Source organism: Leucopleurus acutus (genome assembly GCF_964270905.1).
Source record: "Leucopleurus acutus genome assembly, chromosome: 2".
NCBI lineage: Eukaryota > Metazoa > Chordata > Mammalia > Artiodactyla > Delphinidae > Leucopleurus > Leucopleurus acutus.
The window spans coordinates 166,872,696-166,900,018 of record NC_139143.1 but is presented as its reverse complement, the minus strand read 5'-3'; the positions used below and the strand labels follow the sequence as shown (position 1 = coordinate 166,900,018).

The window sequence follows — 27,323 nt, the reverse complement described above, 5'->3', positions numbered from 1 at the left end:
AGGCCCAGCCTCTTTGGTTGCTGGACTGTGATGTTGTCACTCACTTTGCAGGAAGCCATAGATCACAGAGTCACTGTTGCCTGACAAGGCTACTCTCTATTCAGTCATATACATCAACAAAGCCCTATCTAAACTTTCCAGAGAAGGAAACTCAAATCTTTCCTCTGGTGGCCACCATTTTGTTTTCTTTCTCTGCTGTATCGTTTTATCACTATGGCTAGTTCCTCTCTTCTCTGCTCAGGTGATTGGGAAACAACCTGTCCATTCATTCAATCCTTCACTCTCTGTAGTTAATCTTCATATCCCAGGGTGGTGGTTTCCAGGCAGGGAGAAGGAGGGGAGGATTCCTAAGTGCAGTGTCTCTTTAACATTTGAGACGATGCTCAACCTCCCTCTTACTGAGAAAATAAATACAAATCAAAACTCTACTGAGAAATTATTTCTCATCCATCAGGTAGGCAAAAATGCAAAAAGTCTGATGACTCGTGAAGCCGAGGGAAAGCAGGAATTCTAGTACTTTCCTGCTGGACATGCAGAAGAGCACAAACCCTACACAGGGAAATTTGGTAGCATCCAGCAAAATTCATAGGCATTTATTCCCTCACCCAGCAACTCTACTTCTAGAACTCTATCCCAAAGATACACTGGCAAAAATATGCAAAGACATATATATGTACCAGGCTACATAACGCAGTACTATTTATAACAGCCAAAGAATGGAAACAGCCAGAATGCTCAGCAATAGGGAGCTGACTAAATGAATTGGGGTAATCAACAACAGGGACTATTTATGCAGCTATAAAACAAGAATAAGGAACGTTCTATATAATGTCATGGAGTGGTCCCCAGAATATTTTATTAAGTGAATAAAAGCAAGATACAGCAGCAAAAGCAAGGGTAATGATTCCATTTCTCTAAGAAAAGTGTGGAAGACACACACATATTTTCTCATATTAACAGTCAATGAAAGGGCAAACTCAAAATGCAAAAGATTACCTATGGATGGGGGGAGGGGCCAGGGTAGAGAGGATAGAGATACAAGTTAGACTTTCTCAGAATATACCTTCTTTTAGAGGTTTAGCTTTGGAACTATGTAAATATTTTACATAATGAAAAAAGATTTAAATTTGATAAGCACTTTCTCAAATCTTAAAAGCAGTGTAAAATAAATGAATATAATACTGTATCAGCTGGTAGCATAATCACACATGAAGAAACTAGTTAAAGAGATTTTAAAACACAGCAATTTGATAGTCCATCCCCAGTAGGATGTACAGACAAGAAGAATTGAAAGGAAAAACACACAAACGATTTTCAGTAATCGTATTGCTGTTGGTAGTATTGGTATTACAATTTGAGACTCCTGGGTGTATATTAAGGAGTATGGGAAATTATGTTGGCGTTGAGAACCTGGATTACCAGCAAGAGTGAAAGAAGATACAGATACGACATCAAGGAAGTTCAGTGAAAAAGAAAAAATGTTCCTACATTGGAAATGAAATGAACCCATGATGCATTTTATCTTTCAAAAAGTACTTCTTAGCTCCGTTCATTGTAAAGGTTTAGAAATGAGGACCTACTCAATAGTAATAAGCAGAGCCAGTGCCCAGATTCCGAATATTATTTCTCACTAAAAGGAACCAGGACTCCTTGGAGAAACAGCTGATTTTAGGTCAGGCACAGAAAATGTACAAGATGAGGTTGGGCCAATTTCAAAGGGCTCCCGCCGGCCAATGGGACGATTTGAGCGTTGACTACAGTAATAACCGCAATGGATTTAAATGCATAAAATATGTTTCAGTCTTTTGGATTGTAATGATATTAAAAAAATGTTCAGCTTTGGAAGACGTTAGAGTCAACCCATTCATACGAAAACTGGTAAATAAAGGAAAATAATTAAGTATTTCTCCTGTCTTTCCTGTATGAACTATACCACAGGGTAACCAAATAGTTGATCAGGGCAAGTTTTCCGTAAGTATTCCAGCTTATAAAAGAAGAGATGGAATGTTACCATTTTGTAATCTCTAGGCTATGATCACTGATGGCTCCTAACATCACCCAAAGGGAAACAACTAGACATTACATGCATCTGACAGAGGCATAGAGCCCTGCCTATAAAATATTCTGGCCAAACACCAGAACCTGAATCTGATTAGGCTTCTAGACCTTACTGCCAATTAAAGGAAATATAAGAGAGAGAGGATCATGTTAAACAACCTCCTAGGGATGTAATCGCCAAAATTCAGACTGCAGGAGACTCCTCAGGATAAACAACCTGGCTTCCTCAACAAAAATATCGCAAGAGGGTGGGAAGACACCTACAGATTAAAAAGGACTTGAGACATACAGCCTCACTAGGGCTCTGACTTCTTAAAAAATACTATGAAAGAAAGGGTTAGATAGATAATCATGGAAACTTGGTTGTATTAAGTAATTACTTTCATAATTTTAAGATAATAGCATGGTGGTTCTGTTTTAAGGAGTTTCTTTTCATCCATTAGAAATATACACTAAAATGTTGTGCATGAAATATTATGCCTGAAATTTGCTTCACAATAATCCCAGAGCAGGGTAATGGTGGGAGATACTGGTAATGCAGAAGGTATGAATGAAATGAAATAGGCCATGAGTTTATAATTGTTGAAGCCAGGTGATGGGTACATGGGGTTCGCTATACTATTCTCTCTGAAATTTTCCATTAAAATTGTTAGGGTGAAAAGAAGGATACACACACACACACACACACACACATACACACACACACACACACACAGAAAAGACAAAAAAAGAGGAGAGGGTCCTGCCTTGAACAGAGAGAAGAATTCAGCAATAAGACAAAAGAGGTACCCAGTGCCTTATCCCAGTGCCTGGCACAGAGTAGGTGCTCAACGAATAGTTTGTGGAAGGAACGAAATACTGCATTGTGCGCCCCCTCAAATTCATAGGTTGAAACCTTAACTCCCATGTGACTGGCTTTGGAGATGGGCCTTTAAGGACATAACGACGGTGAAATGAGGGCATAAGGGTGGGATCTAATCCAAAAGAACCGGTGTCCTTACAAGAAGAGGAAACATCAGGAGTGCACATACACAGAGAAAAAGGCCATGTGAGGACACAGCAAGAAGATGGCCATCTGCTAGCTAAGGAGAGAGGTGTCGGGAGAAAGCAACCCTGCCGGCTCCTTGATCTTGGACCTCCAGCATTCAGAACCATGAGAAAACACATTTCTGTTGTTTATGTCACCCAGTTTGTGATATGCTGTTATGGCAGCACGAGATGGCTAATGCGCTGGGCTTCTGATGAGGGGCTGGTGTCCCCTGTGAGGGAGGATCCACCTCTCCTGACCTTGGATGCTATAGTTGTACGAGGCAAAGGGCAGTTGGGGGTGGTGATGGGATAGAGTGATGCCGGGAACTCATGCTCCCTGAGCCCTCACAGGCCGCATGTGTGCTTCTGCTTTTCCTGTATGTTCACCCTCACAGCAAACTTTAAGGCGGGTACTGGCGTTAGCCTCATTTCCTAGTTGAGGAAACGGGTACAGAGGGCTTAGGTAACTGGTCCAGAAACACACAGCAGGGAAGCAGCAGGGCCAGGATTTAAACCCAGGCAGTCTGGCTCCAGAGCCTCCATTTCTAACCACTACGGGTGGACGTGGGAATGCACTCCCCCCCCCCACCCCCCACCCCGACTACTGCCTTCAAAGGGGTCTCGGTGTGAATATCTAGAAGCAGTGGAAGCTTTTCCCTTGACTCCCTCCAGCGCTGCCTCCCCACTACCGCCCCCCGCCCCCCCATACCCCTCACCACCTATCCTCCACCATTCTGTGGTAGAGCAAAAGGAGAATGAACTTTGGAGTCAGACTGCATTTGGTGGTTCAAAGTGATCGTTTGGTATCAAAATATCTGGATTTGAATCCGGACTCTCCCGTTCACTTAGCTGTGTGATCTTGGTCGAGTTACTTAACCACTCTGTGCTTCAGTTTCCTTATCTGTGAAGTGAGGATCATAACAGTACCTTCCCTGTAGGGTCATCATGAAGATGTAATACAACAGTGCATGTAAAGCAGTTGGCCTAGTATTTAGCACATAGTAAGTGCTCAATTATTACTAGCTGGGTAATCGCAGGCAAGTCAATTCACCTTGCTGGTTTGCAGATTTCTCATGCATAGAGCATAATAATCTTTCTCACAAGAGTGACAAGAAGATTAAATGAAATAATGTTAGAAACTCAGTAACTACCCTTCTTCCTCAGAGGCCTAAATGAACTACCACCATCACTTAGACTCCTCTTGTGGGAATGGGGAGAACTGACCTTTCTTTTTTGGAAGACTTTTTAAAAAATTATAAAAATAACACATTTATTTTACATACAGAGAGAAAAAAATGTGGACGTGTCTACACCAAAGCGTTACGCCATTTTTCTCTGGGGAGTGGGATTAGGAAATGAATATTTCCACTTTAACTTTATTGCACTTGTGTACTGTTTACATTTTTTACAACTACCAAGTATTACTTTAAAAATGAAAATACATACTCACTGTAGATAATTTATCTCCTTTTTTCCCATGTATTTCTTTTAAACAGCATATTTTTTTAAATCCAGTTTGAGAGTCTTTGTCTTCTAATAGGGAATGTAATTACCTTTATTATCATAACTGATACGTTTGTCTTACTGCTGTCATTTTGTTTTATGCTGTCCATTTCTGATGCTTCCACGTGGTGTCCTGTTTCCTTTGTCTTTTGTGACAGGCAATATGTTTCCTTTCGTTTTAATTCTCTACTGGGATATGGAAAGTAGAAAACCTGCTTGTCATCCTATTTGTGGATGCTTTTAAGTCTTTTACAAATATGTTTGAAATTATATTCTCTCTAGTGATATAATTCAAGAAAAATACAGTAACGGGGTAGCCAAGAGCCTGGGTTTGGATTCTGGTTCTGTCACTTACAAGCTGGGAGGACCCTGGGCAAGTGACTTAGCTTCTCTGTGCTTTCATGGGACAATAACAACACCTGCTACCTATACTGGTACCTGGCTGAAATGAGGTGACACCTGTAAACCACCTACCGTAGTGATGTATAATTAGTTCGTTCTTCCTTAAAAGAGACAAGGAAGAGATGAATGTGGGGGTGAGAACCATGCGTTCCTTTGTAGCTGTTTCACTACTTGGAAGTCTTTCTTAGGAAATTTCTGATTTTAAACATATGGATCTCTTATGTCCTCTGTTCTGTAGATCAGGGGTCAGCAAACTACAGCCCGGGGGCCAAATCCGACCCATTCATTTCTGTTTGGTCAAAGCTGTTTTTGCATAACGATGGCAGAGTTGAGGGGAGATCTTAGGGCCCTCAAAGCTGAAAGCACTTCCTAGCTAGCCCTTTAAGAAAAAGTTTGCCGACTTCTGCTTTAGATCAGCTAGATGATCATCCTTCTTTCTAAATTTAGGGGAAGAAGCCATTTTCTCCCTTGTCCTCTTATAGCCTCTCAAAAGCTAAGAGGCTTTTAGCATATATTAAAAGATTTTTTAAAAGACCATTAGCTTCCACATTTAATTGTCCACAAGGTGGGGATACTTAATCAAAAACAAAACTAGAAAAAATGGAAAGACAAAGATGCTGATTACAAAGCAGCGTTCTTCCAAGGCTCAACCCAGGAGGGAAAGGGGCCAAGGAGGGGCCAGATGCCAGGAGCTTCTTACCCTGTCTGCTCTACGGTTTCAAGTCCAGAATTGGCCACCCTAGGTGGCGTCCGGCTCTCACTCTGGCTCTCTAACCTGCGGCTCCCCAGGTCTCCGGAAACCAGGTTGGTATCAAATGCCCATCATTCTAAGAAGACTGAGCAGACTCCCCTTGTGCCAAGTCAGCATCTCTCCAACAGGCTGCCCCCTTATTTCTGGTTGTCCACTGTCCCCCAACCTAAGCATTTTCCCCTCCAGGGACAGAACGAATGAGACAGCTCTAATTTCAGAATTAAGACTCAGCCTATGAAGCAGTGAACCGCTTTAAGGTCCTTTAATGAAGGTCGAGTTCTCTTGCACATTCACTCATGGTCTGGACTGCTTCACTGCACCGGCAGAACTATGGTCTAGGAGCACCTGACTCAGAAAAGTGGAGGAGGGGTCTGTAGTTACCAAGTCGTGATCCCTCTCAGGGGGGTCACCTGCACTGGGACTGAGCCCCCGCAGGCTCAGGGCACTGTGGTCTGGGCTTCTGCCCCCGGAAGTCCTATAGTCTTGGTTGGGAGATAGGGCCAAGAATCGTGGACCTGGTAAAGGAAAATGTAGCCATGGTGAGACCAAATATCTGATAGGGTGGTCCGGCGGTGGCCCATAGAGCAAGGGATCCAGGAGGAAGGAGAGATCAGGTGAGTGGGAGACAGCAGGGAAGATGTCCCGGATGCGATGGACCACGAGGAAAACCAAAGAAGTCAGAGGAGGCTGACGAGCGTGAGGGAGAATGGGGGGCCCAGCTTGTAGGAAAGGTGAGACCACTGACCGACAAGCCCCCAGACCCTGGGCTCTGCCTCACCCCCAAACAACCCCATCAGACACGAGTGGTTATGCCCCTGCTGCCGACAAGGGAGCTACCCAACCCATTGGGTCCACAACTGGGAGGGGGCAGAGACAGGAGTTTCATGGTTCCCTGACACCAAAGCTTATGCTGTTTCCAAAAGTGCTCGCTCTGCTGGGTAAAAACAGCAGAGGAGGTTGTGTGGACGTGGTTGTGTGACCGTGGAGGGCAGGAAGACGCCTGTTTGTGTCACGACTGGAGCAGGCACCTGGAAGGATGAACCCACTCCATGATCCCCCGAAGTGGACCAATATGCATCTGATGGTGTCAGGAATGGTTAAAATCAGGTGAATATCGTGCTCACAGCCAACACCGAGTGAGCGCTGCCCCTCTGCCAGGCGCTGCTCCAGGAGCCCCCCTGTGAGGGGGCTCCCATTACGAACTGCACTTTACAGATGGGGCAGCTGAGGCACAGAGAAGTCAAGTCACTTGGCCCCGGCGACTCAGCGGGTAAGTTTCAGGGAGGAGACAAAACGCAGTCTGGTGAGAGTCAGGGCTCTGGAGGCCATGAGGGAGGCTCTAACCTAGTTAAAAAGTCATTCATTCATTCATTCATTCATTCAGTGATTGATCAACCAGTACTGACAGAGCATCTAGCAGGCATCAAGCAATATGCCAGCTGTGGGGGTACGAGCCCAAGGAAGATTCCCTAACCTCACGGAGCTTACACACCAGCCAGAGCATGGCTAACACTTATGCTAGGAACTCACTCTCTGCCAGGAAGTGCCCTTTACATGTGCATCTTATTATCATCTCCCCACTTGTTTTTTAGCTGAAGAAAAACAAACCAACCAGAGGCTCAGAGGGAAGAAGGCGACTCGCCAGGATTCCAGCCTAGGTCCCTCTGACTCGACGGCCCACCTTGACGCCACCCTCTCTGCCTTGGACCCTGTGCCCTTGGTGGTCTCTCCTCCCCGCTCCCCCTGCCTGTCAGCTCTGGGGCAGTGGTCCCCCCGAGGCACGCCCCCCTCGCTGCTCTGCTCTCCTGTCCTTCCCCCTTGCTGGCCGGGGTGCTTGGATTTGGGTCTGGGGACTGCGTATGGAGAGGTCCCTTAGGTCGCTACCCTCTGTCCATCACGCGAGGTAAGAGGAAGGCGCTTTCTGGGTCCCAGAAGCAGGGAACTGCAGCCCTTGCCTCCACTGTCACTGCCTTCAAGGGGTCTGTGGGAGACTCACTTTCCACCCATTACTCACAAGTATTTATCGAGGGCCTATTCTGTGCCAGGCATTGTGCTTGGTGCACAAGTTTTACATAATTCCTGCCCTTAAGAAGCTTAATTTGTGTTTTCCATGCCTGCAGTTGGGGGGACCAGATGGCTAGCCTCTGAAACTGAGTCAAAACCTGTCTACGTGGCAAGGCAGGACCAAGGAGACACCATAACAACCCCTGTGCTTGCTTCAAGCTGTGTCTTTTTTCTGGCTGGTCTGCCCCTGGTCTCCTGGAGATTCACTGCAAGGATTATCAAGGCAGCATTTAACAGGGACACCAAGGCCAAGCCTGGGAGATGTCCCAGGGAATCGGGGTAAATTAGCATGTGGAGAAGGAAAGAGTGGCAGGCAGCTTGAAAGACACGCAAATGCACAGCTCTGCCAACACTGCTTCAGGCTGACGGAGCTCCCCTGTGCAGGAGCTGGGAGCGGGGCTCCTAATGGCTGTGATACTGAGAGCATCCCAGTTGAAAGAAGAGTGGTTTTGATGCCTGACAGTCTAGAACCAGCATTTCTCCTGTTTAATCTCTGGTTATAATTCAAATTTCTGTGCGTTGTGGTTCTATAAAGCCCCGGCCATTCCGGCGTGATGGTGAGAGGGTGGTCCCATGTCCTGGGAGAAGAGGACGACTGGGGTTTGGGCCACTCGGTCCCCCTCCTCGGCCTCTCTGGCTGACAGCCCCGGCCCCCGGCCCGGCAGGCACGCACCTTCACACCGCAGCACGGCACTGTTCCAGACCACGCTGCCCTCCTTCAGGATGCAGGTGATGGTCTCTGAACCCTGAGTCCCGAGGAAGCCTTCATCGCAGAGGAAGGAGATGGAGCTTCCCAGCTGGAGGCTGTCACCAAACCGTTTGCCGTTTACTGGAACGCCCGGATCTGGACACTCATTGTGTCGAAAAGCTGTGTGGATACGGGTCAAGGATGGGATTAGACAGAGCGGGCGTGCAGATGGACCCCCAAAGAAAATAAGCTTCATTATCATGGTCTCTCCTAGACCTCCCCCACTTCCCCAAGAGCCTGGCATGCTGGGGGGAGAGCTACATATCCTAGAACCACACTGGGCACAAAGCAGGTACTTGTTAAACTTATCTCCTGCCTTCCTGAGCACCTAATCCAACTTCATTCTAAAGCACATTTATAGACCAGGCAGCGGGCTGTTTCTCCTGCTGGCTCATTTACACCAAATAATGATTCTGTGACGTAGGTATTATTACCCCAGTTTACAAATGAGGAAACTGACGCTCCTGGTTAAGAAGCAGATCTGTGTCCTTAATGTCAAATCCATTCCATGCGTCCCCACCTTCAGATAGCTATGGGATCATTTATGTTGCAGGAAAACCGGGCTCTAAATCCTGTGACACTAATAGATACCAAGCACCATAAAGTAGGTGCCCTGGAATTAACCCTGTCTGAAGCCATTCCCTTCATTTCCTCGCCCCTTGTCAGGCTGCCTCTCACTCTGCCCAGGCAATTGCTAATACCATGGTGGTGGTGGTTGGGGGGGGGTGGGGGGCGGGAGGAAAGAGTCAGAACACTTGTGGGTTTAATCACGCTCTGCCTCTTATTAGTTACATGGTTCTGGGCAACTTATGTAATCTTGCTGAGCCTCTGTTTCCTAACCTATAAAATGGGCCGTTCTGAGATAGGAATAACATGAAAGGTGATTTGAATTTGCAAGTGGTGAATGCTTGGTAAGCACCTGACGGGTGGTCAGTGCCCCTTAAGTCTGTGCTCCCTTCCTTCTTCCTGTTCCCAACCTTCCTCCAACAGGGGTGCCCAGTTCTCACACTCGAGTCTGAGGCCACGCCCTATTTGCATCCCTGCTGTTTTAAGGACGGTGGTTTCCCAGTGGAGACCAGGCTCCACGGCTGCAAGGGCATGGGCCACTTCAGAGGCCTCGAGATTCCCTAGTGACCGAAACACTTGCACAGTCAGAAACAGAAGCAGCCCTGGAGGCTGTCAGGTCATCTTGCTGGAAGCAAACCTGGTGATCCTTCCTACTGAAGCTGGGCTGAGGGAGCATCTGACACAGAGCTGAGCCCTGACCCCCTTCCCTCTGAAAGGCAATCTTAAGTCAGCCCAGACATCAGTCTCCCAACCTTTCCTCATTAGGAACTTATGACCATGAGCTTGCCCTCACATTTAGAAACACGGGGTGGGAAGAAAAGTGGCACTTGGGGCCCACAAGTCCAGGCGTTTGTCTATTCAAAACCCTGTCAGTCACACAGACACACAGACACACACACACACACACACACACACACGTACACACTGAGCAGGGATATGCAGCTATTTCCAATACCTTGAAGCAAATGCTCTAAGTCAAGGATTTAAACACTGCCCAGTTCTACCTGTGCACCTTTTCAATCTGTTTCCTGGCAGGTGAAAGGGGACAGACCTTAGCTTAGGAAGTTTCTGTTGCGGGGTTGGCAGTGATGCCCGCAGGATGCCCCCACAGTAGGTGCTGAGTAAACAGCAGCTACTCTCATCTTTGTCCAAAATACTCACATGGAAGAAGGTTTCCTCCAAGGAGCTCTGGAGGTGGAAACAGGATCCCTGAGCCTTGTTACAGGGACACAGATTTCAGGTCATCGTGAGGGGAAGCCCCGAGTGTTCTCTAACTGTGGAGAGAGCTGTCTTGGGGGCGGGGGGATGCGAGCTCCCTGACATTGGGCAAATTCCAGCTCTTCCCAGGCAATCGTCAGTTGGGACGTGACTGAGGAGATGCACGTCCTGCGGGGGAGACTACACTAGTTCCCAAACACTTGCCCGTGGACTGTGGTTCACTAGCTACATCAGAATCACCCCAGAAGCCTGTAAAAACTGTCGATTCTAGGGCCTCCCTCCTTAGAGATTTTGATTCATCAGGTCTAGGATGGGGCTCAGAGTTTTAAAAGTTACTGCTACCTATCCATCCCACTCTATCTGTATTAATGCACAGAAAATTACCTGTAGTGTCTGTGATAGTGTTCACCAAATATTGGCAAGGATCATCTCTGGGTGGGGGGATCTAGGGTGGCAGTCAGCATTTCTTCCTTGGCCTGCCCCTGGTTTCTGATTACTGGCGTATTGGATGGATATCGTTTTTACAGTGGTGGAGGAACCTTCGAGAGGGATGCTGGGTAAGAGCTTACTCATCAGGTCGGGTTTGCCGCTTTCTGCCTCTTCCTCCTGAGGATTTGGCATTTGCTCCTCTCCTGGAAAGTGGGGACCTACTAGGCTATGGTTTTCCTCGGAGACTATGAGTTATTTGTTTCTGACCCAGGTCCTCCATCGGTGTATCCACACCTGCTTTGAACCCGTAGAGTCCCCGGCCCTCCCCCATCCTAGATCAGTGGGCTTCCCTGGGACAGCGCTCACCCTTCTCTTTCCCACTCCCACCAGGAGGAAGAAAGAGCATTTAGCCATTCATGGATCTTTCCACTCAATAAATATTTACGGATCCCCACCATGTACTAGACCCTGAACTGGGCAGAGGGCATAGAAAGATAAGTAATACATACCCCCATCCTTCCAGAGCTCATGACCTCATGGGAAAGTAGGGATGAGGACAGATAAACTAAAAGCCAGGGCTGCAGTGCTAGACTGGGAAGATTAGGGAAGACAGAACTGGGCTCTGCTTCCTCCTGCCCACAGATGATGGGAAGAGGAGTGCCCGGGAGGAGCCATCCCTGGGAAGATGGATTGCTTCTATCAAGTCCGGCCTCCCGAAGAAGGTGTTGGTGTTCCAAGGGCTTTAGCTTGGAATCTGGGGTCCCCAGTGACCCCTGTTTGGCACTTATTGTCTTCAGCTCGACTAGACCCTGGGGGCAGATGGGACAAGGAAGCAAGACGTCTCTGCCAAGGGTGGGAGGAGGGCTGGGCGGAGATCAGTTCTATCAGAAAGTGCGGGAGGGACAAGCGCTGCGTGTGCGCTGTGTTCGTGGGGCGGAGCTCGAACTGGGGACTTGCATTTCACAAACAGCCTCTGGGAAAGGATCTGGTTAATCTGCTCAGACGGGCCCAGCCTCGGCGGCTCTGAAGATTTGCCATTGGCCAAGTTCACCGGGTCTGTAGCTGGTTCCGCCCTGAACAGCACCTCTCGCTACCTTTGCCGCTTGCAGTTTCTACTCTCCAAGCTTCTGCCCCGCCCAACCGCCGAGACACAGAAACGACAGTAATCACTCCTGAGCTTCAGTTTGCTTCTAGAGAAGGGGCCAAGGGCTAAAACTGGAGGTGACGACTTTGGGACTGTGGGCCTGAGAGGGGCCATGAGGAAATGCCCCAAGAGTTGGCTCTAATGAGTCTCAGAGCCAAACAGAAACACTGCTCTAGATTTCTGTTTCTGGTTTGCCTACGGGAGTGGGAACTGGCAAAGTGTGAGCAGCCCCACGGGGAATACATGAAGCTGGCAGTGAGTAGGCGTCCAAGGACTTGGGGGAGCACATCAGAGAGGCGTCGGTAGCTAGAAGGGGATGGGGAAGGCTTGCTCTCCCTTGGGCCCCTCCTGGTTCTAGCTGGGCCTTCTAGGAGGGGGAGGGTGGGAGGGAGAAGTGAGGCCCCAGGGCTCCTTTCACATTACATGGCACATCCATAGGAAATAAATGCTCAAAAGCGAGTGACGCCACAGAAAAGAACTCTTTCCGCTTTTCCCTTCATGCTGGAGCCCCGTGCCTGGCTCTGCAGCCTCGCAAGGCTTTTGGAACTGGTCCACCCACATCAACACTCCTCTGCTGGAGCCCCCTCCACTGGACATCCCCAGAGGGACGCTCAGCTGAGGACACAGGGTGGACTCACTAGTAAAGGTGATGTTGAAGCCTCTCTTCCCCGTGGAGTGGTCGGTCTGGAACTCAAGACGGGCCACGTGGCCACTGCTCGTGATGGAGGAAGGGAGTTGGTTTCCCGAGAAGGTGCCCAGGACTGGGGCCTCAGCCGTGGCCCCATCCTTGATGACCAGGAAGTCAAACTGAGGCTCCACATCAATGTCATTGAAGGCCAGGTGGATGCGGCTCTCGGGCCGCGCGAGGATAAGCCAGACGCAGTGGAGGTGGTTGCCGTAGTCTTCCGGGTAGTTAGGTGACAGGACGACCCCAGAGGGGCTGGTGAAGTTGAAGAAGCAGGAAACTGCAAGAGAAGAGCCGTGGAGGTCAGTGAGCATCCCTGGTATTGTGCCTGGGCCACTGAGGGCTGGCGGGGGAGTATTTCTTAGTCTAAGAGCAATAGAGAGAAAGGGTGACACGAGGGTTGGGCTAGACTGGCTGGGCTCTGAGCTCTAGGTGGGAGACATGCTGGGTTCCATGCCACACGTGGTGTTGGGAAGGGTCCCGCTGGCAAATCACAGACAAGGTGGAGCTGGTCTTCTCCTGGCCCTCTCTCCGTTTCGGTGAGCCCACCCCAGGCAGGGTCTGCATGCTTCTCGGTCCCTTGCGTTGGGGGAAAAAACCCACCACTCAAGCTTAAATGTAGTCCCAGTGCCTGGCTCCTTTTAGCTGGTGGTGGTCCCCTGGGTGGTGACCAGGGTGGAGATATTCCAAGTCCATTTCTATCTTTTAAACATTTTTAGTGGGGAAATGATAGGCGTGCCCCTGGGGATTCTGCCAGCCTCGAAGCTACAAAACTATGCTAAGGAGGCGCTAGGTAGGCACCATCTTTCAGAGCCCAAAGCTTTGGAAGAAACTGGGGGAGAGAGGTGACAGCGCCTTATCTTGAGGCCCTGCATGCATTCCAAGGATCTTCTGAAAATCTTTGTTTTCAACCCTTTCCATGCCAGTCACTAACAGACCCTGGAACAAGGCTGAGGCATAGCAAAGTGCTATAAATGGAAAAACAAACAAACACTAAACCAAAATTAAAAGGAAAGATAACAGAATGAAAAAAAATTGCAACACCTATGCCAAAGGACAGCTATCAATATTGAATTAGAGCTTTTATAATTGTATAAGAACGTCACCAAGATGACCAAACTGTATGCTCAGGGGATTCATATGAGAGAAAATAGGATTAATATGAAAACACAGTCCATTTCACTAGAAAAAAAATAAAAATAAACAACCCATACTGTTGAGGCTTCATGAAAACTCATATGTATTTATGGCCAGTTACACAGTAAAGTTGATATAATCCTTTTGGAAGGGAGTGTATGCATTCTTACCAGCAGCCACAACACTCTACAAATATTCTGACTCAGTAATCTCTAGGAATTAATTCAAAAGAAAAAGAGCCACGTGGACAAAGATGTTTACAGGGACATAATTTTATTACAGAGGAAAAACTGTGAACAACCTACATGCCAGCCCAATAATGCGAGGTAAATTATAGCCTTTAATGTGGTGCGGTTTGAACACAATCATTAAAGTGATAAATATGACCCTGTAGAAAGAAGAATGTTAAACATTTTAAAGTAAAACTGTACCTCATAAAATTATATGCATGCTTGGATTAGAGCTATTAAATATTTACTTATATATGGGTAAAGACTGGACAGGAGCCCCCAGATAAAAACTGTATTAGAGTAAAAGGTTTGGGGGTGACAGTTTTTCAAAATGAAAGCAATATTTAATTTTTCTGACTGCAAAAATGATATAGGCTCATTGAAACATTTTTTAATATATAAAAGTGTAAAGAAGGTAGAAACGAATATGGACATTTAAGTGCCTTTATAACATTTATAGTGATGTTTGGTATTAATTATATTGAAATTAAAGTATAATATTTGACTTATTAATTATGATGAAGCTAAGGTGAAAAATAATAATAAAATCATGTTTGCAAAAGAAAAAAATAAAAACACAAAACAAAGGGATTGGTGATTCCTTCGTTGAGTGTCTCTTTCCTCTGCCTGACTCTACCCACCTTCCCCTTTTCTGCATTAGGTATTACTTTTTCAATCTGCTACTCAAAGCCCTCCCATCAAATTCAGCAAAGTGAACCCGGTCCCGAGGACACAATCAGTCTCATCCCTATAATCTCTGTATTTTATAAGTATTGAAAGTTTGAGTCAAGGGGAGAGAAGGACATGAAAAAGCTTTTAGGCAACACAAGGTATAGTTAATAGTAATTACCATTGTATATTATTGGGCGTTTACTAAGTACAGGCACTGTTCTAAGCACTTTCATCAATTACTCAATTTAACTGTCACAAAAACGGCATGAGGCAGGTACCGTTATTAACCCCATTTAAAAACGAAGACACTGCGGCACACAGAGATTAAGTAGCTTGCTAGGGCTGCGCGGCCAGTAGATGTTAGCAGCAAGTTCAAATCCACCTGACTCCACGGGCCAAGCCCTTAGCTACCCAGCAACACCGTCTCCCAGTATGAGAACAGTATTGCTCACAAAGTCTAATAGTGGAGTTCTTGGGGGTGTTCTTAGAATCTGTTAAAGATTCATCTGTTAACCCCAAGCATTATAACAGCCCTGAACTGGAGGTTCTAGGCTGGACACAGATGCCCCCACACAGCTATCCCATCTATGGCTTTGTGGTAGTCCAGCTGGGAGCATAACACAAATAATGAGGAATCTGAAACCAACAAAGACCACTACCTTGAAGACAGAAGGGGAAAAACCACATGGCCTGTCTACCAGCAGAACAACACCAAGGCGGACCAAAGACAAAGAAAAGCTCTATGATTTCAAAGGCACTGAAAGCATGAGAACAAATGGATTTACTGCAGAGAATTTAATTAACATCACCTGAGTCCCCACCCTGACTCCATCACTCTGTCACATTTTTTTCTTTATACCCTTTATCCAGAGTTGCCATGTTGTAAAGCTCCAGGGTCAACATTTTGAGTAGCTATACATGGCAGATCTACCTATCACTCTCTAAAATTACCTTGTTCACTGGCTTGTTTATGGTCTGTCCCTCCCTCTCCCCAGCACACACACATGTAATCCACGAGGGCAGAAATCTTGTCTGTTTGATTTCTCTGAATCCCTATGGCTCCCACAATGCCTGGTACATTGTTGGTGCTCAATCAATATTTGCTGAATGAATCAACGAGCATTTAATGGTTGATACCATCTGAAGAGATGGTGACATGGATATGTGTGCCTCATATCCCCATCCCATTCCAAGCCCCAACCAAAAGAACTGACCAAAGTCTGTGTTAGTTCTGGAAACATGGAAAAAATACTATGCTGTGATCCTCAATGTATGTCTCTTAGACACAGTACAGATCTGTCCCTAAATAATTTAGAGTAGAAAAGCATATGACCCAGCCAAACTGTCAAAGAACAAAGACAACAGAAACCTCTTCCAGTATCAAAGACCTCAAAAAGTATATTATCCATACAACACTAAAGAAATACTCCAAGATGTTATCAACCCAACCAAGAGATGAATCAAAATGCAGAACTCAAGTATGAGAAAGTTACGCTTAATAAAAAATGAAGAAAGATTGGTGATAAGCAAATAAACAATATAGTAAAGAATCTAAATAATTGCTGTAAACATAGTTAGAAAACAGACTGCAAGTGTAACAAATATTTGTTGGAAGAGAAGATAAAAGATATCACTCCTGCCTAAATCCCAGGGTAAAATATTGCAGATTATTCTGATGTAAAGTATAAAGTTGAAGCAAGGAGATATGCTAATTTCCTCATTTTGTAAGAAATTCTGTTATATAGTTTCTGTGGTCAATTAGAGAAATATAGGTTAGAGTGTGTCTTTAAAGATGTTAAGTATAATTAGTAATAGACTATAAAGTAGCTTATCTTCAAAATTACCAAAGGGGAAAAAGCAAAAGCAGTCAATTTAGAAAAAAAATGGAATTCAAAGGAAACAACAAGGAATCAAAAAGAGGGGAAACGTAAAGTAAGATGCTAAAAAAGGGGGAAAAAGACAAAACATCATTTATGATAGCAAATGTATACAGGTTTATCTGTCTTAGAAAAATATAACCCTCATTTTGGGAAAAGACACACAACTTAAAGTGACTCAGAATAGTCAAGAATAACGAAATGGGCCAAGATAGCTCAGACTTCAGATTAGAAGAGTGTTACAATTTACCAATGCCCAGGCCCCAAAGATTCCTATTTATTTGGTGGAGTACACCCAGGGCATCAGAGGTTCTAAAAGCTTCTGGGTGATCCCAGTGTGCAGCCAGGGTTTGAGAGCTACTGGTGAAGGCAAATGCAAACCACAAAAAAAAGGAGTTTTAATACTAATATCAGACCCTTGGATGTTATAATATCACACCAGACTCTTGATGATTCTTTTTTTTTCAGTACAAGAGTCCTCTGGACTGCTACCAAGAGACGTTTCCTCTTGCACCTGGAAAGAGATGGAGCTGATAAACTGACACTAATAGAACAGAAATGTGGCCCTGTAAAGCTCAGTTTTCTATCCCAAGGTATAATTCAGACTTGTTACAATGAGGGCAGGAAAAGGGAGTGTGCCTTGTCCAACAAAGGTCTAATCTCTCTCACTCTGGAAAATTAGGTTTACATATTACAGTAGAATGTTTCTGTTGGAGAATAGAATTTGCTTAGCAGTGTTCCAAATGAGGATAACAAAACGTATTGTGATTGGATCTCATCACTATCAATCACCCAGGTAAAAGAGAAAGATGACGTACCCTCTCCCTTTGGAAGCTCTTACCACATTGTGCTCATGGATCTTGACCTTGGATAAGCCTTTAAATGGTTCAGACTTTTGAAAAATAATAAAAGTGGAAACCTCATTACCAAATGGATGTATCATTACTGTGTATAATATTGGATTATTATTCAATAGGACCTTGAGTAAGAAATAAAAGTTTTGTTGAAAAACCCTCTTTTATTATCTTTTCCTCAGGTGTTGTCACTGCTAGTTTTAATGCTTTCAAAATGATAATTCAGTTACTAGGGACCCAATGAGACAAAACAAAATCTCAAATCCAAAGATGACATTTAAAAAATGGATGACGTGCACATTCCAAAATGAAGATATGACAGTTATGATACATGTGGCCCCAAAGCACTGAAACAGACAAAATAAACTAATTTTAGCACAGTGGTTAAGAATTCATCTGCCAATGCAGGGGACATGGGTTTGAGCCCTGGTCCAGGAAGATCCCACATGCCGCGGAGCAACTAAGCCCATGCACCACAACTACTAAGCTTGTGCTCTAGAGCCCGTGAGCCACTACTACTGAAGCCCGTGCACCTAGAGCCCATGCTCTGCAACAAGAGAAGCCACCAAAATGAGAAGTCCATGCACTGCAACGAAGAGTAGCCCCAGCTCGCCGCAACTAGAGAAAGCCCACGTGCAACAACGAAGACCCAATGCAGCCAAAAATAAATAAATAAAATTTAAAAACCCCCAAAAACATAAGAGTTGGAGAAAAATATAATAATTTGAAGTCAAAAGTAAATACAGTGGATCTGTAAAATACTATGAGTGTGTATATGTTATATGAAACTCTGTAACCTTCAAACAAGGAACAGCACCTTCTTCACAAGTGCCCTTGGAATATTACAGAAATGGACCCTATATTGGGCTACAATGAATTCTCCATAAACTCCTCCACAAAGCAAAAACTGTTGGGACACATTTTCTATTCACAGTGCAACTAAACTACAAATCAATAATAAAAGAATGACTACGAACCTGCAGCCTGCAAAAAGGAGATGCCAAACACAGTAAGTTAAACAAAATGAGAAGACAGAGAACTATGCAACAGGTGAAGGAGCAAGGTAAAAACCCACCAGACCAAACAAATGAAGAGGAAATAGCCAGTCTACCTGAAAAAGATTTCAGAGTAATGATAGTAAAGATGATCCAAAATCTTGGAAACAGAATGGAGAAAATACAAGAAACATTTAACAAGGACCTAGAAGAACTAAAGAGCAAACAAACAATGATGAACAACACAATAAATGAAATTAAAAATTCTCTAGAAGGAATCAATAGCAGAATAACTGAGGCAGAAGAATGGATAAGTGACCTAGAAGATAAAATAGTGGAAATAAATACCACAGAGCACAATAAAGAATGAAAAGAATTGAGGACAGTCTCAGAGACCTCTGGGACAACATTAAATCCACCAACATTCAAATTATAGGGATCCCAGAAAAAGAAGAGAAAAAAAAAAGGACTGAGAAAACATTTGAAGAGATTATAGTTGAAAACTTCCCTAATATGGGAAAGGAAATAGACAATCAAGTCTAGGAGGTGCAGAGACTCCCATACAGAATAAATCCAAGGAGAAACACGCCAAGACACATATTAATCAAACTATCAAAAATTAAATACAAAGAAAAAATATTAAAAGCAGTAAGGGAAAAGAAACACATAACATAAAAGAGAATCCCCATAAGGTTAACAGCTGATCTTTCAGCAGAAACTCTACAAGCCAGAAGGGAGTGGCAGAACATATTTAAAGTGATGAAAGGGAAAAACCTACAACCAAGATTACTCTACCTAGCAAGGATCTCATTTAGATTTGACAGAGAAATTAAAAGCTTTACAGACAAGCAAAAGCTAAGAGAATTCAGCACCACCAAACCAGCTTTACAACAAATGCTAAAGGAACTTCTCTAGGCAGGAAACACAAGAGAAGGAAAGAGCTACAATAACAAACCCAAACAATTAAGAAAATGGTAATAGGAACATACATATCGAAAATTATCTTAAATGTAAATGGATTAAATGCTCCCACCAAAAGATATAGACTGGCTGAATGGGTACAAAAACAAGACCCGTATAGATGCTGTCTACAAGAGACCCACTTTAGACCTAGGGACACACACAGACTGAAAGTGAGGGGATGGAAAAAGATATTCCATACAAATGGAAATCAAAAGAAAGCTTGAGCAACAATTCTCATATCAGACAAAATAGACTTTAAAATAAAGACTATTACAAGAGACAAAGGACACTACATAATGATCAAGGGATCAATAAAAGAAGAAGATATAGCAATTGTAAATATTTATGCCCCCAACATAGGAGTACCTCAATACATAAGGCAAATGCTAACAGCCATAAAAGGGGAAATCAACAGTAACACAATCACAGTAGGGGACTTGAACACCCCACTTTCACCAATGGACAGATCAACCAAAATGAAAATAAATAAGGAAACACAAGCTTTAAATGACACATTAAACAAGATGGACTTAATTGATATTTATAGGACATTCCATCCAAAAACAACAGAATACACATTCTTCTCAAGTGCTCATGGAACATTCTCCAGGATAGATCATATCTTGGGTCACAAATCAAGCCTTGGTAAATTTAAGAAAATTGAAATGGTAGCAAGTATCTTTTCTGAACACATGCTATGAGACTAGATATCAATTAAAGGAAAAAAATTGTAAGAAATACAAACACATGGAGGCTAAAGAATACACTACTAAATAACCAAGAGATCATTGAAGAAATCAAAGAGGAAATTAAAAAATACCTAGAAACAAATGACAATGAAAACACGACGACCCAAAACCTATGGGATGTAGCAAAAGCAATTACAAGAGGGAAGTTTATAGCAATACAATCCTACCTCAAGAAAAAAGGAACATCTCAAATAAACAACCTAACCTTACACCTAAAGCAATTAGAGAAAGAACAAAAAAACCCCAAAGTTAGTGGAAGGAAAGAAATCATAGAGATCAGATCAGAAATAAATGAAAAAGAAATGAAGGAAACAATAGCAAAGATCAAGAACTAAAAGCTGGTTCTTTGAGAAGATAAACAAAATTGATAAACCATTAGCCAGACTCATCAAGAAAAACAGGGAGAGGATTCAAATCCATAAAATTAGAAATGAAAATGGAGAGGTAACAACTGACACTGCAGAAATACAAAGGATCATGAGAGATTACTACAGGCAACTATATGCCAATAAAATGGACAACCTGGAAGAAATGGACAAATTCTTAGAAAAGCACAACCTTCCAAGACTGAACCAGGAAGAAATAGAAAATATAAACAGACAAATCACAAGCACTGAAATTGAAACTGTGATTAAAAATCTTCCAACAAACAGACGCCCAGGACCAGATGGCTTCACAGATGAACTCTATCAAACATTTAGAGAAGAGCTAACACCTATCCTTTTCAAAGTCTTCCAAAATACAGCAGAGGGAGGAACACTCCCAAACAATTCTACGAGGCCACCACCACCCTGATACCAAAACCAGGCAAGGATGTCACAAAGAAAGAAAACTACAGGCCAATATCACTGATGAACATAGATGCAAAAATCCTCAACAAAATACTAGCAAACAGAATCCAACAGCACATTAAATGGATCATACACCATGATCAAGTGGGGTTTATCACCGGAATGCAAGGATTCTTCAATACACGCAAATCAATCATTGTGATACACCATATTAACAAACTGAAGGGGAAAAACCATATGATAATCTCAATAGATGAAGAAAAAGCTTTCAACAAAATTCAACACCCATTTATGATAAAAACTCTCAAGAAAGTAGGCATAGAGGGAACTTACCTCAACATAATAAAGGCCATATATGACAAACCCACAGCCAACATCGTTCTCAATGGTGAAAAACTGAAACCATGTCCACTAAGATCAGGAACAAGACAAGGTTGCCCACTCTTACCACTATTATTCAACATAGTTTTGGAAGTTTTAGCCACAGCAATCAGAGAAGAAAAAGAAATAAAAGGAATCCAAATCAGAAAAGAAGAAGTAAAATTGTCACTGTTTGCAGATGACATGATACTATACATAGAGAATCCTAAAGAGGCTACCAGAAAACTACTAGAGTTAATCAATGAATTTGGTAAAGTAGCAGGATACAAAATTAATGCACAGAAATCTCTTGCATCCCTATACACTAATGATGAAAAATCTGAAAGTGAAATTAAGGAAACACTCCCATTTACCATTGCAACAAAAAGAATAAAATACCCAGGAGTAAACCTACCTAAGGAGACAAAAGACCTGTATGCAGAAAACTATAAGACACTGATGAAAGAAATTAAAGATGATACAAACAGATGGAGACATATACCATGTTCTTGGATTGGAAGAATCAACATTGTGAAAATGTCTCTACTACCCAAAGCATCTACAGATTCAAAGCAATTCCTATCAAACTACCAATGGCATTTTTCACAGTACTAGAACAAAAAATTTCACAATTTGTATGGAAACAGAAAAGACCCCAAATAGCCAAAGCAATCTTGAGAAAGAAAAATGGAGCTGGAGGAATCAGCCTCCCTGACTTCAGACTATACTATAAACTACAGTAATCAAGACAGTATGGTAGTGGCACAAAAAGAGAAACATAGAGCAATGGAACAGGATAGAAAGCCCAGAGATAAACCCACACACATATGGTCACCTTATTTTTGATAAAGGAGGCAAGAATGTACAGTGGAGAAAAGACAGCCTCTCCCGTAAGTGGTGCTTGGAAAATTGGACAGCTACATGTAAAAGAATGAAATTAGGAACACTCCCTAACACCATACACAAAAATAAACTCAAAATGGATTAAAGACCTAAATGTAAGGTTAGACACTATAAAACTCTTAGGGGAAAACATAGGCAGAACACTCTACGACATAAATCACAGCAAGATCCTTTTTGGTTCACCTCCTAGAGAAATGGAAATAAAAGCAAAAATAAACAAATGGGACCTAATGAAACTTAAAAGCTTTTGCACAGCAAAGGAAACCATAAACAAGACCAAAAGACAACCCTCAGAATGGGAGAAAATATTTGCAAATATGCAAAAAACTGACGAAGGATTAATCTCCAAAATATACAAGCAGTTCATGCAGCTCAGTATCAAAATAACAAACAATCCAATCCAAAAATGGCAGAAGACTAGATAGACTTTTCTCCAAAGAAGATATACAGACTGCTAACAAACACATGAAAGGAAGCTCAACGTCACTAATCATTAGAGAAATGCAAATCAGAACTACAATGAGGTATCACCTCATACCAATCAGAATGGCCATCATCAAAAAATCTACGAACAATAAATGCTGGAGAGGGTGTGGAGGAAAGGGAACCCTCCTGCACTGTTGGTGGGAATGTAAGTTAATACAATCACTATGGAGAACAGTATGGAGGTTCCTTAATAAACTAAAAATAGCACTACCATATGCCCCAGCAATCTGACTACTGGGCATATACCCTGAGAAAACCATAATTCAAAAAGAGACATGTACCAAAATGTTCATTGCAGCTCTATTTACAATAGCCAGGACATGGAAGCAACCTAAGTGTCCATCGACAGATGAATGGGTAAAGAAGACGTGGCATATATATACAATGGAATATTACTCAGCCATAAAAGAAATGAAATTGAGTTATTTGTAGTGAGGTGGATGGACCTAGATTCTGTCATACAGAGTTAAGTAAGTCAGAAAGAGGAAAACAAATACCGTATGCTAACACACATATGTGGAATCTAAAAAAAAATGGTTCTGATGAACGTAGGGTCAGGACAGGAATAAAGATGCAGATGTAGAGTTGTACCTGAGGACACGGGGACAGGAAAGGGCAAGCTGAGACGAAGTGAGAGAGGAGCATTGACATATATACACTACCAAATGTAAAGCAGATAGCTAGTGGGAAGCAGCTGCATAGCACAGGGAGATCAACTTAGAGCTTTGTGACCACTTAGAGGGGCGGGATAGGGAGGGTGGGAGGGAGGTGCAAGAGGGAGGGGATATGGTGATATATGTATACATACAGCTGATTCATTTTGTTATACAGAAGAAAGTAACACAACATTGTAAAGCAATTTTACTCCAATAAAGATGTTACAAAAATAATAAAAGAATGAAGAAAACCCCTAATCACCCAAAAAGTTATTCAACCCTTTCCTAAATAAGTTCTTGAGTTTAAAGGCGAAACAAAGGCTGTCAGTACAGACTACTTATAATAACAATGATGATACTAGGCCAAAGCTGTATTTGAGGGAAAATTAATAGCCTTATTCATTATTAAGTAAAAAAGAAATAAGTGAAATGAGCATTTATACTAAGAAAGTGACAAAGAGAATAACTAAAGAAAATTAAGGAGAAAAGGGAGAATAAACTTAATAAAGATAAAAGCAGAAAAAATTAACTGAAGAGACCAGCAGAAGAGAAACTTCTCATTGGTCTACTCAAGAAGTAAAGAGGAAAGATATATACATAGAGACAGGATAATAAAATTAAGGAGATAAGCCAATTATAAAAGAATAGTATGTATAACATACTAATAAAATTGAAATATTCACAAAATGGAGAATTTCCCAGGAAATTTTAAATTACAAAAATTGTGTGAAGAGAAAAACCGGAGGAGACAGGAAAACCTCTAGGGAATAGGTATTTTTAGGGCCAGAGCTTTTAAATTTTAAGCAAGCTATAGTAGCTATGCTATTTAATTAGGCTTGATACAAATATTCCCGTAAGATAGTATGCATGATACACATATTCACACTCATCTACTCACACATCAATACACCCACAGTGTAAAAAAATCTTATTTGTAAAGTGCTACCAAGTCAAATTCAGCCCTAAAACAATAAGTAAACAAGACCTATATAATAAAATCAACAAAACTTTATTGATAGGCAGAAAATTGAAAAATGAGAGACAAACTTTTTTCCTAGATGATGAGTTCATATTGTTAAGATAACAATTATCTTCATATCACTGTATAAATTTAATGTAATTCCAGGCAAAATTTAATGTAATTCCAGACAAGGCCCACACTGATTTTTTTTTTTTTTTCTGGAGCTTAAAACAACTATAAGATTGATCTGTTGAGAGAGACAAGGAAAAACAGCATATGAGGTGGTGCTAGCTGGCACTGCAAGACATCATATGTCTTAACCCATTAACCCTCACAGCAGCCCTCTGAGGTGGATACTATTATTATCCCCATTTTACAGATGCAGATGCTGAGTCTGGGTGTTCAAGTAACGTGCCCACAGTCACAAGGCATGTAAGTGATGGGGCTGGGATGTGAACGCAGTCAAGCTGGTTCCAAAGCCCGAGCTCTCAACCACAATACTGATTTTCTCCAGTGGCAGAGAGGCTTACCAACTCAGATATTAAAACATATTATAAAGCTGCAATAATAAAATCTGTAATGTATCAACTTCAAAGGAGAGATCAATGGAACCAAAAAGGAAAGTTCAGAAAAGGATACAGACATCCAAAAATGTAGTATATGATGAAGGGGGCTTTTTAAATTAGCAGGGTAAAGTTGATTGATCAATAAGGGATGCTTGGACAAATGGCTACCATTTGAATCTGGAATGGAGAAATTAGATCCACGTTTCACTCAGTATACCATAGAAGTACTAGAAGAAAATATAAGGAATATTTGTATAATCTCAGAGGTGGGGAAGGACTTAGCATTATACTAAGGTTAGAATCATAAAGGAAACAGTATTTTAAGTTACAGAAATGAAAAACTTTGGGATTTCAAATATCACCATAAAAGGTAAATAGCAAGGACCAAATGAAATATTTGCAAGATATTACAATTAAATATTTACTATGTTTAACATATGAAGAACTAAAATTCCACAAAAAGATAAACACTCAAAATAGAAGTATGGGCTAAGGTAATTAAGAGGCAACTAACAAGTGAATAAAGTTGGTCAATAAAGATTGGGGAAATGTACAATATTATAAGAAAACAAAAACTTCAAACAATAGGGCTGTCAAGTTGGCAAAGAAAAAACAGACAGCATGGAACTTTGCAAGAGGATGGAGAGAAGCTGGCAGGGTAGATGGAGACAAAGCAGATGAAGGTAGGAGGAAAAACAAGAGAGTGGTTTCCAGAAGGAGGGAAGGGCTACCTGTCTGGAAATAGAGTGGAGCATCTGGGTAAAACCCTTTGGGTTTTAGCAACAGGAGGCTCATTGGTGACCTCGGTGAGAGCAGTTTCCAGGTGTGGTGGACACAGAGGTCAGAACGGATGGGGTGAGAATGGACTGGGAAGTAAGGAGTGGTCACAGCAAGGAAAGACATCCCATCAAAGGAGTCTGGACGCGAAGGAGAGTATTCAAGAACGGGCAGGATGTGGGAGGTGTGAAGAAAGAGCTTTACTTTTAAGAGAAGAGGGACCTGGGGAAATTTAAATGGCGATGGGAAGGACGTAGCAGAAGGGGGAGGCTGAGACAGACGAACGAGGATGAATTACATGAGGCATAGATTCCTGAGAAGGTGGGAGGCGAGGGGGAATCTATAGGAAAATTTTTGAAACAGTGACTCTTTGTGAAAGCAATGTGGTGGGTCATGGGCTGGATGCTAAAATAAAAGAAAAAAAAACAAAAACAAAAGGAAGAGAATGGGAAATAACTGAGTGCACTATAGGGATAAAGGTAAGTACTGTTTGTGAATCTGTTTCAATCATGTGTGAGTGTGTGCTGCACTGCATCTCTTACTGTTAGTTTACAGGTGTTTGAAGGTACCTGATCTAAAGCCAAAATGGGATGCAGAAGCTACAGGGGGATTGGTTTTTGATGGGAGAGAGGAGTGAGTGAGCATCTCTGGTATGAAAGGTGGGAAGGTGAGAGGAAGGATGGGGATGGTGATGATCTGCAGGCTTGGTGTCTCTGGAATTTGGAAGTTGAGGACGTCGTCTGCCAGGTGGGAGACAAGGTCATTCTCCAGGGTAAGGTGAGGAGGGGCGCTGTTCCCAGGATGGGGTGGGGGAAGTGGAGAATGCTTGGCATAGCTTCCATGGGAAGAGGAGATCAGACTGACTTAAGAAACACAGATGGAGGCTGGGCACTGTGGCAGGCTTGACTGAGACTGGTGACCTTGAACTTGTAGCAGCACCAATTTGCCTGGCTGGGCGATTTTCTCCAGCAGTGCTCACCCAAGCAGGAGAGGCCCGATCACATTGTTGTTGCTTCACTGTGCATCTCTGAACCAGTAAACTGAGGTAGCTCTGCTGATGAATGCTAGAACTGAGTTGGAGCCAGAGGCTTTACAAAGCCACGAATGAATTCCTTTCACCTCTTCCTGCTCAGAAGCTCAGAGTACAGTAGTTTTCATCTGAGGTTTTTCAACATCTCTGGCACTGGAGCTGGTGAGAGTTCTTATTTAACTTCCTTGGGCCTGAGGAAGCTGGATGAGGTTTTCAAAGTCACATGCATGAAGCTGAAACTGGTCATCCAGCCGGGCTCATCCTTATCATAAACAAGATTAAGTTAATGCTGGGTTCTCTTTGAGGAGAACTGAGGATGCCTTCCAGAAACTCATACCCATTCCAAAAGGAGCATCAGGCATAAACAGATGACGCTGTCCACATATTTCCTGAGCAAGGAACATGTCCTCTTCAATTCATATTTGATGTAATTTGATTGAAAAGCCATGAATTGTGTCAAGTTTTTGTGTTTCTTTGTTTTGTTCCATCCCCACCTCGCAGGCAGGCAAAAGTGCAGGCCCCCTGCGTTAGGTGAGCAGGGCATTCGACAGAGCTGAGCCCTCCCCCATTCCTGAAACGCTTCCTTTCTGTCTCCTGTGCAGGCCCCTTTGCATGGCCTTGGAATGTCTCCACCTAGCTGGAGTACTAACGGAGCATCTGCTGTGCGACAAACATTAATCTAGATATGGGAGGCAACCAACCAGACAGATCAGCAAGT

At 43.1% G+C, this 27,323-nt stretch overlaps 1 protein-coding gene across 1 annotated transcript in view; it reads right to left on the bottom strand.

Annotated features, from left to right (window-relative positions):
* The window catches only part of CSMD2 (CUB and Sushi multiple domains 2), a gene marked incomplete at both ends in the record, with an annotated part of 666,422 nt that overhangs the window by 237,909 nt on the left and 401,190 nt on the right, over window positions 1–27,323 (bottom strand). Inside the window, 2 exon segments of the mRNA XM_082863599.1 lie at window positions 8,481–8,675; window positions 12,552–12,878. Of these exon segments, the coding sequence (XP_082719725.1) occupies window positions 8,481–8,675; window positions 12,552–12,878 (522 nt within the window).